The sequence below is a fragment of the Sphaeramia orbicularis genome, chromosome 12 (assembly GCF_902148855.1).
Source record: "Sphaeramia orbicularis chromosome 12, fSphaOr1.1, whole genome shotgun sequence".
Taxonomy (NCBI): domain Eukaryota; kingdom Metazoa; phylum Chordata; class Actinopteri; order Kurtiformes; family Apogonidae; genus Sphaeramia; species Sphaeramia orbicularis.
The window spans coordinates 30,014,273-30,026,353 of record NC_043968.1 but is presented as its reverse complement, the minus strand read 5'-3'; the positions used below and the strand labels follow the sequence as shown (position 1 = coordinate 30,026,353).

At 39.0% G+C, this 12,081-nt stretch overlaps 1 protein-coding gene across 8 annotated transcripts in view; it reads left to right on the top strand.

Annotated features, from left to right (window-relative positions):
• Positions 1-12,081, top strand: part of cald1a (caldesmon 1a) — a 68,223-nt gene that overhangs the window by 37,926 nt on the left and 18,216 nt on the right. For 7 of the 8 annotated variants that reach the window (XR_003936842.1, XR_003936843.1, XR_003936844.1 and 4 more), the window contains exons 3-7: positions 1,934-2,071; positions 4,640-5,069; positions 5,162-5,194; positions 8,203-8,294; positions 10,028-10,295. Coding sequence is in view for 3 of the 8 variants with exons in the window: in XM_030149724.1 (XP_030005584.1) it covers positions 1,934-2,071; positions 4,640-5,069; positions 5,162-5,194; positions 8,203-8,294; positions 10,028-10,295 (961 nt within the window). In the remaining 5 variants the exon portion in view is untranslated. The remainder of the gene's footprint in view (positions 1-1,933; positions 2,072-4,639; positions 5,070-5,161; positions 5,195-8,202; positions 8,295-10,027; positions 10,296-12,081) is intronic. The other variant, XM_030149726.1, reaches the window with a different exon arrangement.

Genomic DNA, 12,081 nt, shown 5'->3' with positions numbered 1-12,081 from the left:
TCCACTTTGGCTGAAGTTTTCAGAATCTTTTGTTTTCGGTAGGTGCGGCCGTCACTGTTGTGTAAACAATAGGCACACACGCAGGAAAACATGTTTTTGCCAGATAACCGGCTATGTGTAAACGGCCCCTAAATGCCAAGCCTAACCTAATGTTACATCAATGCTAATGAAGTTGTTAGCTAGCTAATGTTAGTTAACACAACAGAAAATGTGAGCTCCAAACGTAAACATTAACTGTGTTGTTATATCACGAAATTCTCCCTTTGGGTTTGACTGTTGTTGGCTAATAAAAGTAATGACTGAGATTCCTCACTCTTGACTTACCTGTAACATTATTCTTTGACTTTTTTGAAAACCAGAAGTCCGTAAGAACTTTGTCCTCCTCGTTGGTCAGCCATGGTGCTAAAATTGCACCTGCATGCGCTGGTATGACACATACTGACATCGATCACATAAAAAAAATAAAATAAAATAATAATAATAATAAAATAAGGAATCATGTTGTGTCATTGCATGTGTGCCCTTTGACCCACAGTGTTTTAATGAATATGTGCAAAACACCCTAAATGTTGAAATAGCAGCAATACCACATTCATTGACAAAATTACATAAGGGATGGAAAGGTGGTGGGGGTGGGGGGGCGGCAGTTTTAGAAAGGGGATGATTTTGAGTATTTATATTTCAGGGGGGATGGCATCCCCCCCTCATCCCCCCTCAACTCGAGCACTGCTAACAAGACATACTTTGTTACGCAGTGCTTGGGGAAGTTGACTGCTTTATTGTAAGCTAGCACTTAGCGGTAGCTCACTTCTGACCACTCATGTTCCTGTTTTGTGCAAATATGGTCACTTCTGGCTCCAAAAAGCTAATTTGGTGAAGAAAGGTTACTTATATTAGCCTATAGAGGAAAGTTTCCAATTTAGCCATTATAACTGTTGATGGAAAAGTAATGGCTAATGTGTGGCTAATTAGCTTAAACTTCTATAACATGTGTCACTGTGAGCCACTGTTGTGTCCTTAGTCAGAGCATCGTTGATATAAACGGCCATATTGTAGACTGGGCTATACCAATTGAAAATATTGTGATTACCAATGCAATGTAAAAACAAACTAAACTTTTACTTGGCACTAAAATGGACACTAATGTATGCTGGGAATGATAAAATAAGCAAATAATGTAATTTTTCTCAAGCCTTGTTTTTCAGGCTCTCTTTAGTGATGTGTTTATTGTAAGTTCATATTGTAATTACGATGTAAATATGATTTATCTGTTAGTTCTTATATGCACATGGCCAGAATTGAAAATCCTAAACAATAAAGGGGAAGGGTAAGCTTTTTAAAACATTTAAAGCATCTCACAGTCTTCATCAGTTAATTACATTCTTTGTGGTTTGGGTGTAATAGCAGATATGTTGATGGTTTTTGGCAAGTACTGTAATTGGAAAAGTAAAAGAAAAAAAAAAAACAGAAAATGGACCATCAGTAATATAAACTGTGAAGTCAAAGTGGTTTATCTGCACACATGCACATCAGTTTCCTCTTTACCAACACTAACCAGACCAGTGTGGCTCTGGGCCAGTGGTACAGTTTCTCTGGGTGTTTCTTATCCTTAGCCAAGTCGTGTCTGCACACTGAGTCTTTATCAGCCCATGAAAACTGCAGCCATGATAAGAAGTATTGGTTGTTGCACAGTTGACAGGTCAGCTTGATAGGAGAGGGAGAAAAAAGGTCTCAACAAATCCACCAGGTTTGGTCAGCGTGATGACTACAGCCCAATTTAAAGAATCGTTCACTTAGAAATTTCTCTGAAGTTCAATTGTGAAGGGGAAGAAGTCAATGCAAGAGTTGAACATTGAGGTCAGAGTGGGAAAAAAATGGAGAAAATGTCTCTCATTGTCTCCTGAACTGCTGTTTCTTCTTTTCTCTCCTTCAGGTTGGCGAGGAATGACGACGATGAGGAAGAGGCGGCCCGTGAGAGGAGGCGTAGGGCGCGTCAGGAAAGGATGAGGAGCAGGGAGAGCGAGGAGCCCAGCGGTCAGCCGGACAGTCTGGTCCTGACCAACAACCACAGGTATCACACACACTGTAAAAAACATGCAGACACCAGCGATTCCAAGGCTTCCAGTTGTTAGTCAGCGGACTAGGACATGGAAGCAAATACATAACATGTAATCCTACTATTCCAATGATTATTTATGCACTGAACACACAGTCGTGGAAAAAATTGTTAGACCATCAAAATCATCAAAAACAATAGTTATGCAATCAAGTACTAACTCCTGTATGTATCATGTGATTAAAAAAAACATGGAATGCCTAAAAGCACTGTTTTTGTCAGTACAATGCCGTAGCTATTGATGTAAAAAATTAAGTGGTTTTGGTTACTGTCAAGAAAACATGGAAAAAATAACCTCTTATGAGCTATTTTTGTCGTTATCATTATATTTGTCCAAACAAATGTACCTTTTTAGTTGTACCAGGCATTAAAATGAACAAGAAATTGAAGAAAACAAGGGGTGGTCTAATAATTTTTTCCACAACTGTAGATAAATCATGATATATAAATACTTAAATACTCAGTGTGACTACCTTTGCTCTGTGGCTAAAGAAAGCAGGACATTTCAGATGATTTGATGACTCTGCACGTAATTTCAGTGACGACATTGTCTTTTTCCAATCATGCACTGCTTTCATAATCACATTATACATACAAGTTAACCTGTTCAACACAAATCCCAAGCCAGGCCCCTTTTGTCGATACAATAACCAAACCATGACCTCATATCTGTCATATACACCATAGGCCCACAGAGGCGTAACATTAAGCAGCGTATGAGATCAATTGGCCTGGCTACAGTGGAAGTTGTGGGTTGCTCTGACATCCAGTCAGACAGACACTGCTTTGTGGTCATGAATGTTTCCTCTCTATGAGCTCAGAGATACGTCCTGGCCCTGAAGAACAACAAGGGGATTGTGCAGGATGCTGAGCCACAACCTAGTGCTCGGTACCCATTGTCGATTGTTTAGATACAAGGATAATGTTTGCCAGATTGTGAGGTCAGAATATGTTGAGTCATGTTTTTAGTTTGATATATAGCTGATGGTTTTTTTACTTGTTCACTAATGACATACATATATTAAATGTAATTTGTAGTGAAACTGGCAGCACATTGATTGTATTTACATGATGTTTGTGTCCAAGTCTGTGATTTTCCTGGAGCTGGTAATGTATTGACATTAGCTAGTTCCATTTATATGATAATAGTAGGTGCTTCTGTAGAAAAAGCAGGAGATGGACATGAGTGGAAGCAGAATGAATTTCTTGCAAAGCCTTATGTAGAAATAAGTGTGCAGGCTATTTTCAGGGATGTCAGGGAATGTGATCATTCTTAAACTCCCTTTACACAGGGGTGGCGATCGTTGAGAGATCGTTGAGCGATGAAAAAATGGCCAGATCTCTCAACGATCTTTTAATGAGCGCCCAGCGATCACCAAAATCTCTCAGTGATCTTCCAGTGATCTCCACAGTCGCCACGGTCTCCTCAAAGTTTTGACTCAGTCCAAAACCATCTCTCAACAATCGCCAAGGGAAGCGATCTCTCAACAAACACTCAAGGAGCCCTCAACAATCTCATTGATCCCCCAATGATCTCTCAGCAATCTTTCATTAAACGCCAAATTTTTCCACCTCAAAGGTAGAGATGTTTGAGAGATCAATAAGAGAATGGGTATGACTATCTCGATGACACCCCCCACCTGATCTGACTGTTTAGACAGTTTAAAGTAGGGGGCCAAAGGGACAACAAGCGCACAAGGTTCTCCCAAACATTTACACAGAAACAGCTTTTTTCAAAGCTTAGAGGATCGTTGAGAGATCGGACCAATTTTTGATTGCTCAATGGTCTACCACCGATCTCTGTGCTGTGTTAAGGGGCCCTTAACCCATTCATACTTAAATGATCGATATGTCTAAGGTTTTAGCATATGTTACATACAGCGGGTCTACATGGAAGAGGTAGCTGCTACCCAAGTGATTGAATTAAACACCTACATTGTCAAAAACATGTTATTTTCAAAAATCTATTCATGTGATATTTATTTTAAGTTATGACTGAATATTTTTTTTCTGAATTTCTGTGGTACAGATTTACCAGTACAACTAAATGTCAGTATTCTCCACATGACGGCTAGAAAGCTGACAGTGATGTGGCAGCCACCCTATGTAAACTTGTTATTCCTTTCATAATTTTTAATTTTTATCTAATCCTGAAGAGGTTTACTAAGAATTAAGCTCATTTTACTTATGATGTATGTGCACATGTGACAGTGAGCTGCTTAGCCCCAAAACGTTATCTTTCTCTGTTCACCAAAAATTACTAATTCGCCACATCCAGTATTCCAGAGTCAGTCCATCTAGTTCTGTCATTTGTGGTTTATACGTTCAGAAAGCTCATCTCTCCACTCTGAGCACAAATTCAACCCTTGAACAGCTAAACTGAACATAATATAAGGAGTTGCATGGCGTGCCCAGAGGTTATTTAATTCTGTTGTGTTGCTCACATTTATTCTCAAGCTTTGTCCCTGCTGGTGCTTTGTCCTCTGTGCATACAGTGACTTTTTTGTCTCCTGTCTCTCCTAGTGTGACAGAGACAGTGTCTGTGAGCAGCTCTTACGGAGGAGGTGGTGGAGACGACGAGGACCAGGCTCTGCTGGAGCGCATGGCCAAACGCGAGGAGCGACGGCAAAGACGCATGAAAGAGGCAATGGAAAGACAGAGGGAGCTGGACCCCACTGTGACAGAGGCCAACGACAACATCACTGTGGAGAAAAACAACATGGAGGAGGAGAGGCCATCCTCCTGGCGTAGGGGTCGTTATCGTGACAATGAAGAAGAGGAGGAGAAGACAGTGATGTACAGCTCAAGGAGAGGAGAGAAGGAGCCAGAGGAGCCAAGAGAGGAGGAGGAGGAAGAGGCTGCTCCTGAGGAAACACAAGAAGTAGATGAAGACGAGGAGCAGAAAGAGGAAGTTGTGGAAGAAAAGCCTAGACGGTCTTACTTAAGAGAGCAGGTCAGTCTTATATTCACTGACTCATGTTCATTGTTACAATAGTATCACTTTGTGAGTGACAGTCACTGCAAATGTGACCCTTATTTTCATAGGAGTCCACTGAAGCGCCTAGAATGCAAAACAAGGTATGGTCATTGATTTAGTGAGTGTGTGAAATGCATATCCTTCAGTCAAACACTGATTTTGCTTTCAAAGGAGTGTTATAATCCCTTTTCATAGGAACTCACTGAGGAAGAAACACTATTGATTGTCAGTGAGAGTTCAAATCAGGTGAAGTCAGCAGAGTCAGTGTCTGAGGAAGATGCTGTTGCATCAGAGGAGGCTGAAGAGGTACCTGAGGATTATTATGTAGATAATGCTTCAGAGAAAAAGCCTATGCAACTGAGAAATTGTACTGAAGAGGACAATGAGATATCTGAGATACTGCACTCAGAGGATAATGAGGTATCCCACATGTGGTAAGAATTTCAGTAGAGGTGTGATGCACAGCACAGAAAATTGCTCTGGGTAACTTCAGTGTTGTAGAAATCTTTGAGAAGATATGGAAAAGCTTTACACCAACTTTGCAAAATCATCCTTTTAATAAGACAATCTTGTTGACTTTGTGATTAATGTTGGAGCCAGACGCTGAAATTACCCATGCACCTCATGTTGTCACAGTGTGGTTTGCACCATTTGCAAACTGGTGGTAACTGAGCCTACATTTTATGAGGTGTGGTTGCAGCCATGTGGTAAGATTTTTAATAAGGTTAATGCTACGTTCCACAGAGTGGTCACTGTTTGTCTGCATGTCTTCCACCTCAACAACAAGAGCAGCAACACATCACATGACACAGCCTCCGCTCAGAAAATGTACTATAGCAGAGGAGTAAATTCCAGTTTAAAATAATGAGTGTCTTTACTGCAGACAGTGTGAGAAAGACATCATTAAGTCGTCATTCTCCTGCTTATATACTGCCAGTCAAAGGTTTTGGACCATGTTACTCATTTCTGGTTTGCAGAAATTAGGAAATGAAATTGGACAGGCGTCAGTGAGCCAGACTTTCTTTGAGACCTTTCTATTCTATTGAAAATTACCACATTTTATGAAATCCCCAGCAAGATGAAGTTAATATTTTAATGCATTAATAACTGTTTCCATTTTTCTGCCCAGACCTTTGGCCTCACCATCCAAATACTCCTCTACACTGCTGAAATGAACAGTTTCATGTGCTGACACTCATTCAGCAGTTGCTAAATGTATGTGCATTGCAGCCTTTTCTTACAAACAAAGGTCATTATGAGCTCCGTCAGCCGACCAGATGTCTCCTTAGTTTATAAATTCCCCTAATAGTATAAACCATAGTGCGCACACACTCACTTAATGTGTCTTGGCACTTTATGTCAAGATGAAAAACACCTCTCAAGTAATAATAATAATTAGAATATTAGGGTGCATTAGCATGTTTCTGCTTGACATTCAACTCTGCAAGTTCTTAGATTCTAGTTACTCTGTTATTGAGCACTTTAAGACATATGATCTAGATAGAAATCAGCGACATTATGATGTAAAATACATCTAACATCCATCTAAGGAAGACAAGTAGCCGCTGTGAAACACACATGGTCATCTGTCCATGACAGACAGTACGTACAGAGAACGTTGCAAGTTAAAGAAAATGACAAGTAAGAATACAGATGGAGATGCTTTACAACGTGGGTGTAAAACTTATTTTAGTTCAGGGGCCAAATTCAGACAAATTTAAACTAAAATGGGCCCGACCAGTAATATAATAACATAGTTATATATAAATAATGTCAAGTCCAAATTTTCCTTACATGATGAAAATGTTTACATCTCCAAACTGTCCTTTAAAACAATGTGAATAACATGAACAACCTTAAATTGCTTAAGAAAAATAAGTGCAATTTTAACAATATTATGCTTCAGTTTATCATTTACACATGTTCATTACAACTGACAGATCACAGTGGATTTACAAATACACTAAACATTTAATAACAGGCAGAAAATAGTTAAAATTACACTTCTCTTAAGACATTTCAAGTTGTTCTCATTTGTTCAGGATATTTAAATTTTTGTGAAATTATAGTTTCTTTTGGTGTAAATTTAGTGGATAATTATTACATGAAAATGTTTACATTTATGAAGAGAAGAATTTAGAGTTATGAGTATTTGGAGGTCATTATGATAATATTTTACTGATCTGTATGTGGAACCTGAACTAAAGTTTTTGTGAATATTTTGAAGGAGTGATATTTTGCTTTTTTTTAAAAAATGAAATTATGCATTTTAAAACATTTCCCTGTGGTCTACATAAACTGTAAATGCTATGCTTGGATCTGAATTCTTCCTTAATTGAACTCCACAGGTCCATCTTCAAACCTATTTCTGAGTAATGACACCAAAAAGGTCGTTTTGAGCGCCGGCCCTTTAAATGCACATGACCCCACCCCCTTCTGGGTTGTTGACTGTGCTTTCTGTCTCATTTAGCCACTTGTATTTGTTAATACAACCAACAACTGAACATTTTAGGTAATCAGCTCGAAGTTTTGACATATTTTCAATATGGACTACAACCGCTGCTGCTGATAAACAATTATGTCGTGCTCAGAGAAATGTTTGTCAGAAGTCTTGACCTTATATGTGCAAATGTTGTGACGTAACTAGTTATAAACATAACAAATTAAGAAGGAATTGAAAAGGGTTGTAGAAATCCACTCAATTTTTCCAGGAATATAAAGATAGCTTTGCAGCATCTGGAGGGTTCAGATTCAAACTGTATGAACTGTTAGGGTCCAAATATACAAATAAATGAACCATAGACTAATAAAAGTGGGTTTAACTAAATATGACCCCTTTAAGTGTAATTTTTGCATTTCATAAGTTCATGCCATGGTCTGGATTGGAATCTCTGAGGGGGGGCACATTTGGCCTCTGGGCCTTATGTTTGACACCCCTGCTTTACAATGAGTGGACACTGTGTCATGTGATGATCTGGATGATTTATTTTGTTGTTTTTTTATCATGAGACATGATGCCACATGATAAAACCTGCCCTTCAGACCAACCCACCGTCAGCATCTGTGTTCACTGCTCCTGTGTTCGTTGTTGTGCACATTCACGCTGCAGGTGAATGAGAGGGAGGAGCAGAGGAAGCAGAACGGAGCGCTGCATGAGGAGGCGGCTCCCAAACAGCACAGGAAACCTGAGCGGACCCTCAGGTACAGACACACAACACACACCACGTCCATCCTGGCTCTTGTTTTCAGGCCACACTGGGGATAGCCAGTTGGTATGAATTATTCAGCACACTCTGTTTCTCCTAAAGCAGAAATCCTTTGATTTATATCCTAATTTGATGCCTGCTTAGAATATATTTTAGGAAATTACAATAACTGACAGGCTTTTCTGTCTATGCAGCACTGATGATATATTTTATCACTCATATTAGCTTCAAACATCCATCTGGTGTGGTTATTAAAAGATAATACGAAACTCCAGTATTATTATCAATACTTTAACACTTCATAAAAACAACTGCAACAAATGCAGGTGAGAAACAATTGAGGTGAGAATAACAACCATGCTTTTATTTTGCAGCGATAGCAGAATGAGATTTATAAAATACTGTACAGACATTGCAATTCTATAGTCACCCAAATATTGGCAATAAAAAGCAGTGGAAAAATGGGAGCACTGCTTTATAAAGCTGATATTAAAGCTGTTACCTCTGTATGATATATACTGATATATCACAGCCTCTCAGACTAGTCCAGGTGTGGAAAAGTACAGCAGTCATTGAATATTCTAGAGACAAAGGTCAGCTCAAAATAAAATATCTAACATACAAGTTTCCAAAATTAGAAAAATCATAACAAAAACGCATATTAAACAAGTGGTTCCAGGCACAACAAACCCCGCCCCTCACACATATTGTAGCTTATTTTGGCATCGATCCAAATGATGTCATCATGTCTATGTGTGTGCTGATGTCAGCATATCAACTGCCTTTATATATGTGCCAAGTTCGAAGTAAATTGAAACAAAATTTATGTTTTTATGGACATTTGAAATTTCACCCATTATAAGTAAATGGGAGAAGAAAAAAGATTTGAAAAATGTATTAAAAAATTGGAACTTTGACCTACTTTACCCAAAATGTAACCACATCTATTCTGGGTCACTGGCGATCTATAAACCCAATTTGGTATGAATTCAACGTATAGTTTTGCTGCTACATACATGTGGAATTTTGCCCATTATAAGTAAATGGGGGGGGGGGGATTTATTTCAAAAATTCATAAAAAATTTGATCTTTGACCTACTGTTCCCAAAATGTAATCAGATCTATTCTGGGTCACTGGCAATCTATAAACCTAATTTGGTATGAATTCAACCAATAGTTTTGCTGCTAAAGTGTTAAGAAACAAACAAACCAAACCAAAAACAACACCCATATTGTATGTAAGTTGTCAGTGTGCTAAATGACAGTGGATACTACTCTGTTCTAAATTTGCCAAAAACAGATGCTTGTTTTTGTCTGAATAGCATGAGGTGTTTGCATTTTAATCAAGCAGGAACATATTAGTGTTACAGCCTGACAGTTACTGTTTGTCACACAGCAGCATTGCCTGAAGGCATTTGTAAAATAATTGAGAGGCGTACTTGAGTCAAGTTGTCGAACACTGTTGCTGTTTTGGATTTTGCTTGATCAGAGCTCTTGTGTGTTTTTGACGAAGGCCACTTACAGTAAGTTCACAGTGTTAAACAGCGGCGGGAAACTCGAGATGCGCTGTAACCTTATCTTTACAGAGGTGATTGTTGCTCTTTGCATGTGCACGTGTGTTTGTGTGTTTGTGTGTTTGCTTATGCATGAAAGAACAAAATAGTCACTCAGTGTCACCTGCATTCGTGCTCTGATTTTCCTCCCGGTGTTTATGTGTTTGTGTCCCAGTCGCGGCAGCGTACGTTCCCCTGAGGTGTCCGCGGCCGACGAGCAGGACGACGCTGCCCGCTTAGAGGCAGAACGCAAGCTGGAGGAGCTCAAACGCCGCCGCGACGACGCCGAGAGCGAAGAATTTGAAAGAATGAGACAAAAACAACAGGAGGCTGAAGTCGAGCTGGAGGAGCTGAAGAGGAAGAGAGAGGAGAGGAGGAAGGTGCTGGAGGAGGAGGAGAGGCAGAAGAAGCAGGAGGAAGCAGAGAGGAAAGCCAGAGAGGAGGTGGGGAAGGACAGAGTTTTATTAGAATGTATTCTTCTTATTTTTTGTGTCTCAGCTACTCTTACTGTTTTACTATCATGTTGATTTAGCCTTCACACCTGTATGCACTGAAACACTTTAGTCTCACAGCCTCTTAAAACTCATACTGATTCTGTTTCTGCATAGACTTTAAACTGGATCATAAATAATAAGAAATCTAATCATAAAATACAGCGTTTCAGCAGACATTTGTGCCAACTGCCTGCTGCAGATTTGCCTTTTGCCCACAGCGCTCCATTCACAGATTCATTCACTTTAACAACAGATGTAGCTGAAGGTGTTTTATTTAAACATTATGTATTTTAGTTTATATTTTGTTATAGATAGCCTTGTAAAAAATTATAAATATCTGCTCTGACCTGTAGTTGGGTTGAATTGAATGGTGGATGGAGCTTTGATGGCCAGAATTCAAACTGAGTAAGTCACTGGATTTTGGGAGTCATGCTGTGAATGAAAGAAAGCAAATACAGCTAGATTTGTGCTAAATATCGTGCTCTGGTTGTAAACGCTCTCAAATAAAAAGAAAGGTTTTGACTGTTTCCCAAAGGCTCTTTCCACCCTAGTAATAGCATCATCTACTCTAAAGGCCTTTACACTCCAGGAACAGAAGCACAGACTGTATATAATTAGGCTTGACCAATAAATATCAAGAAGTAAAGAAACACTCACCCATGAATATTTTCCATAAAAATATTCACACCGACAGCAATTTGAACTTACGATAGTTGGAGCATTTATTCAGTACAAGATTTGAATATCTACGCATAGGACATTTTACAGAAATATTAATGCATTCAACATCATCTACATACTGTTTGTCAGAACCAGTGCATTCTGTTCCTTGGGGTCTATGACCAGTGTTGAGGTAAAAATAAAAAAAAACACATAATCTCTTTGCTGATTCTGTTCCACATGCTGTCCTTCACTTCATTTTCATTTATCTGTTTCATATCACATGACTAGAAATCATCAGTTCCGGGTCCATCATTGCTGATGTCACATAATTGTTTCACACAGTTGGTTCATGCCTTTATTCAGCTTGGAACGATCAAATAAATAAAACTTTTTCACCATGTAATATTCAGAGACTGACCTCATGAAATCACGTTGTATGTCACGCCAGTTCTTATGGCATTTGGCGTGCCTAACGAATGCATTTTTGACTTTTCATGTGTAATTGAACACCATCTGATCGTGTGTCATTTTTTTCTCCGGTTCACATAACCTGAACACCTAACCCTAACCCTCAGTGCATGGTATTTGATGCATTGATTCAGGTTGGACAGGGGCCAACATCGTGAACATACACGGGGAAAACTTATAATGCATACAGATAACACAGCAATTAAAAGTGGCGTGTATATTTGCACAAGTCATGATATCACATTGAATATTCATGTTTATTTTTATGTTTACGCATTTGGCAGATGCTTTTTTCCAAAGCGACTTACAGGGGAAAACCAATTAAATCACTCAATCAATCAAATTTTATTTATATAGCGCCAGATCGCAACAAAAAAGTTATCTCATGACACTTTATATATAGAGTTGGTCAAAACCAGACTCTAAGCTAATTTACAGAAACCCAACAGAATCCTCCAGGAGCAAACACTTGTGACTGGTGACAGTGACGAGGAAAAACTTCCCATTAACAGGCAGAAACCTCGAGCAGACCTAGACTCCTATTCATATTCTATGTGTTTATGCAGTAATGACATAGACAATGATTTGGAATAAATATATAATA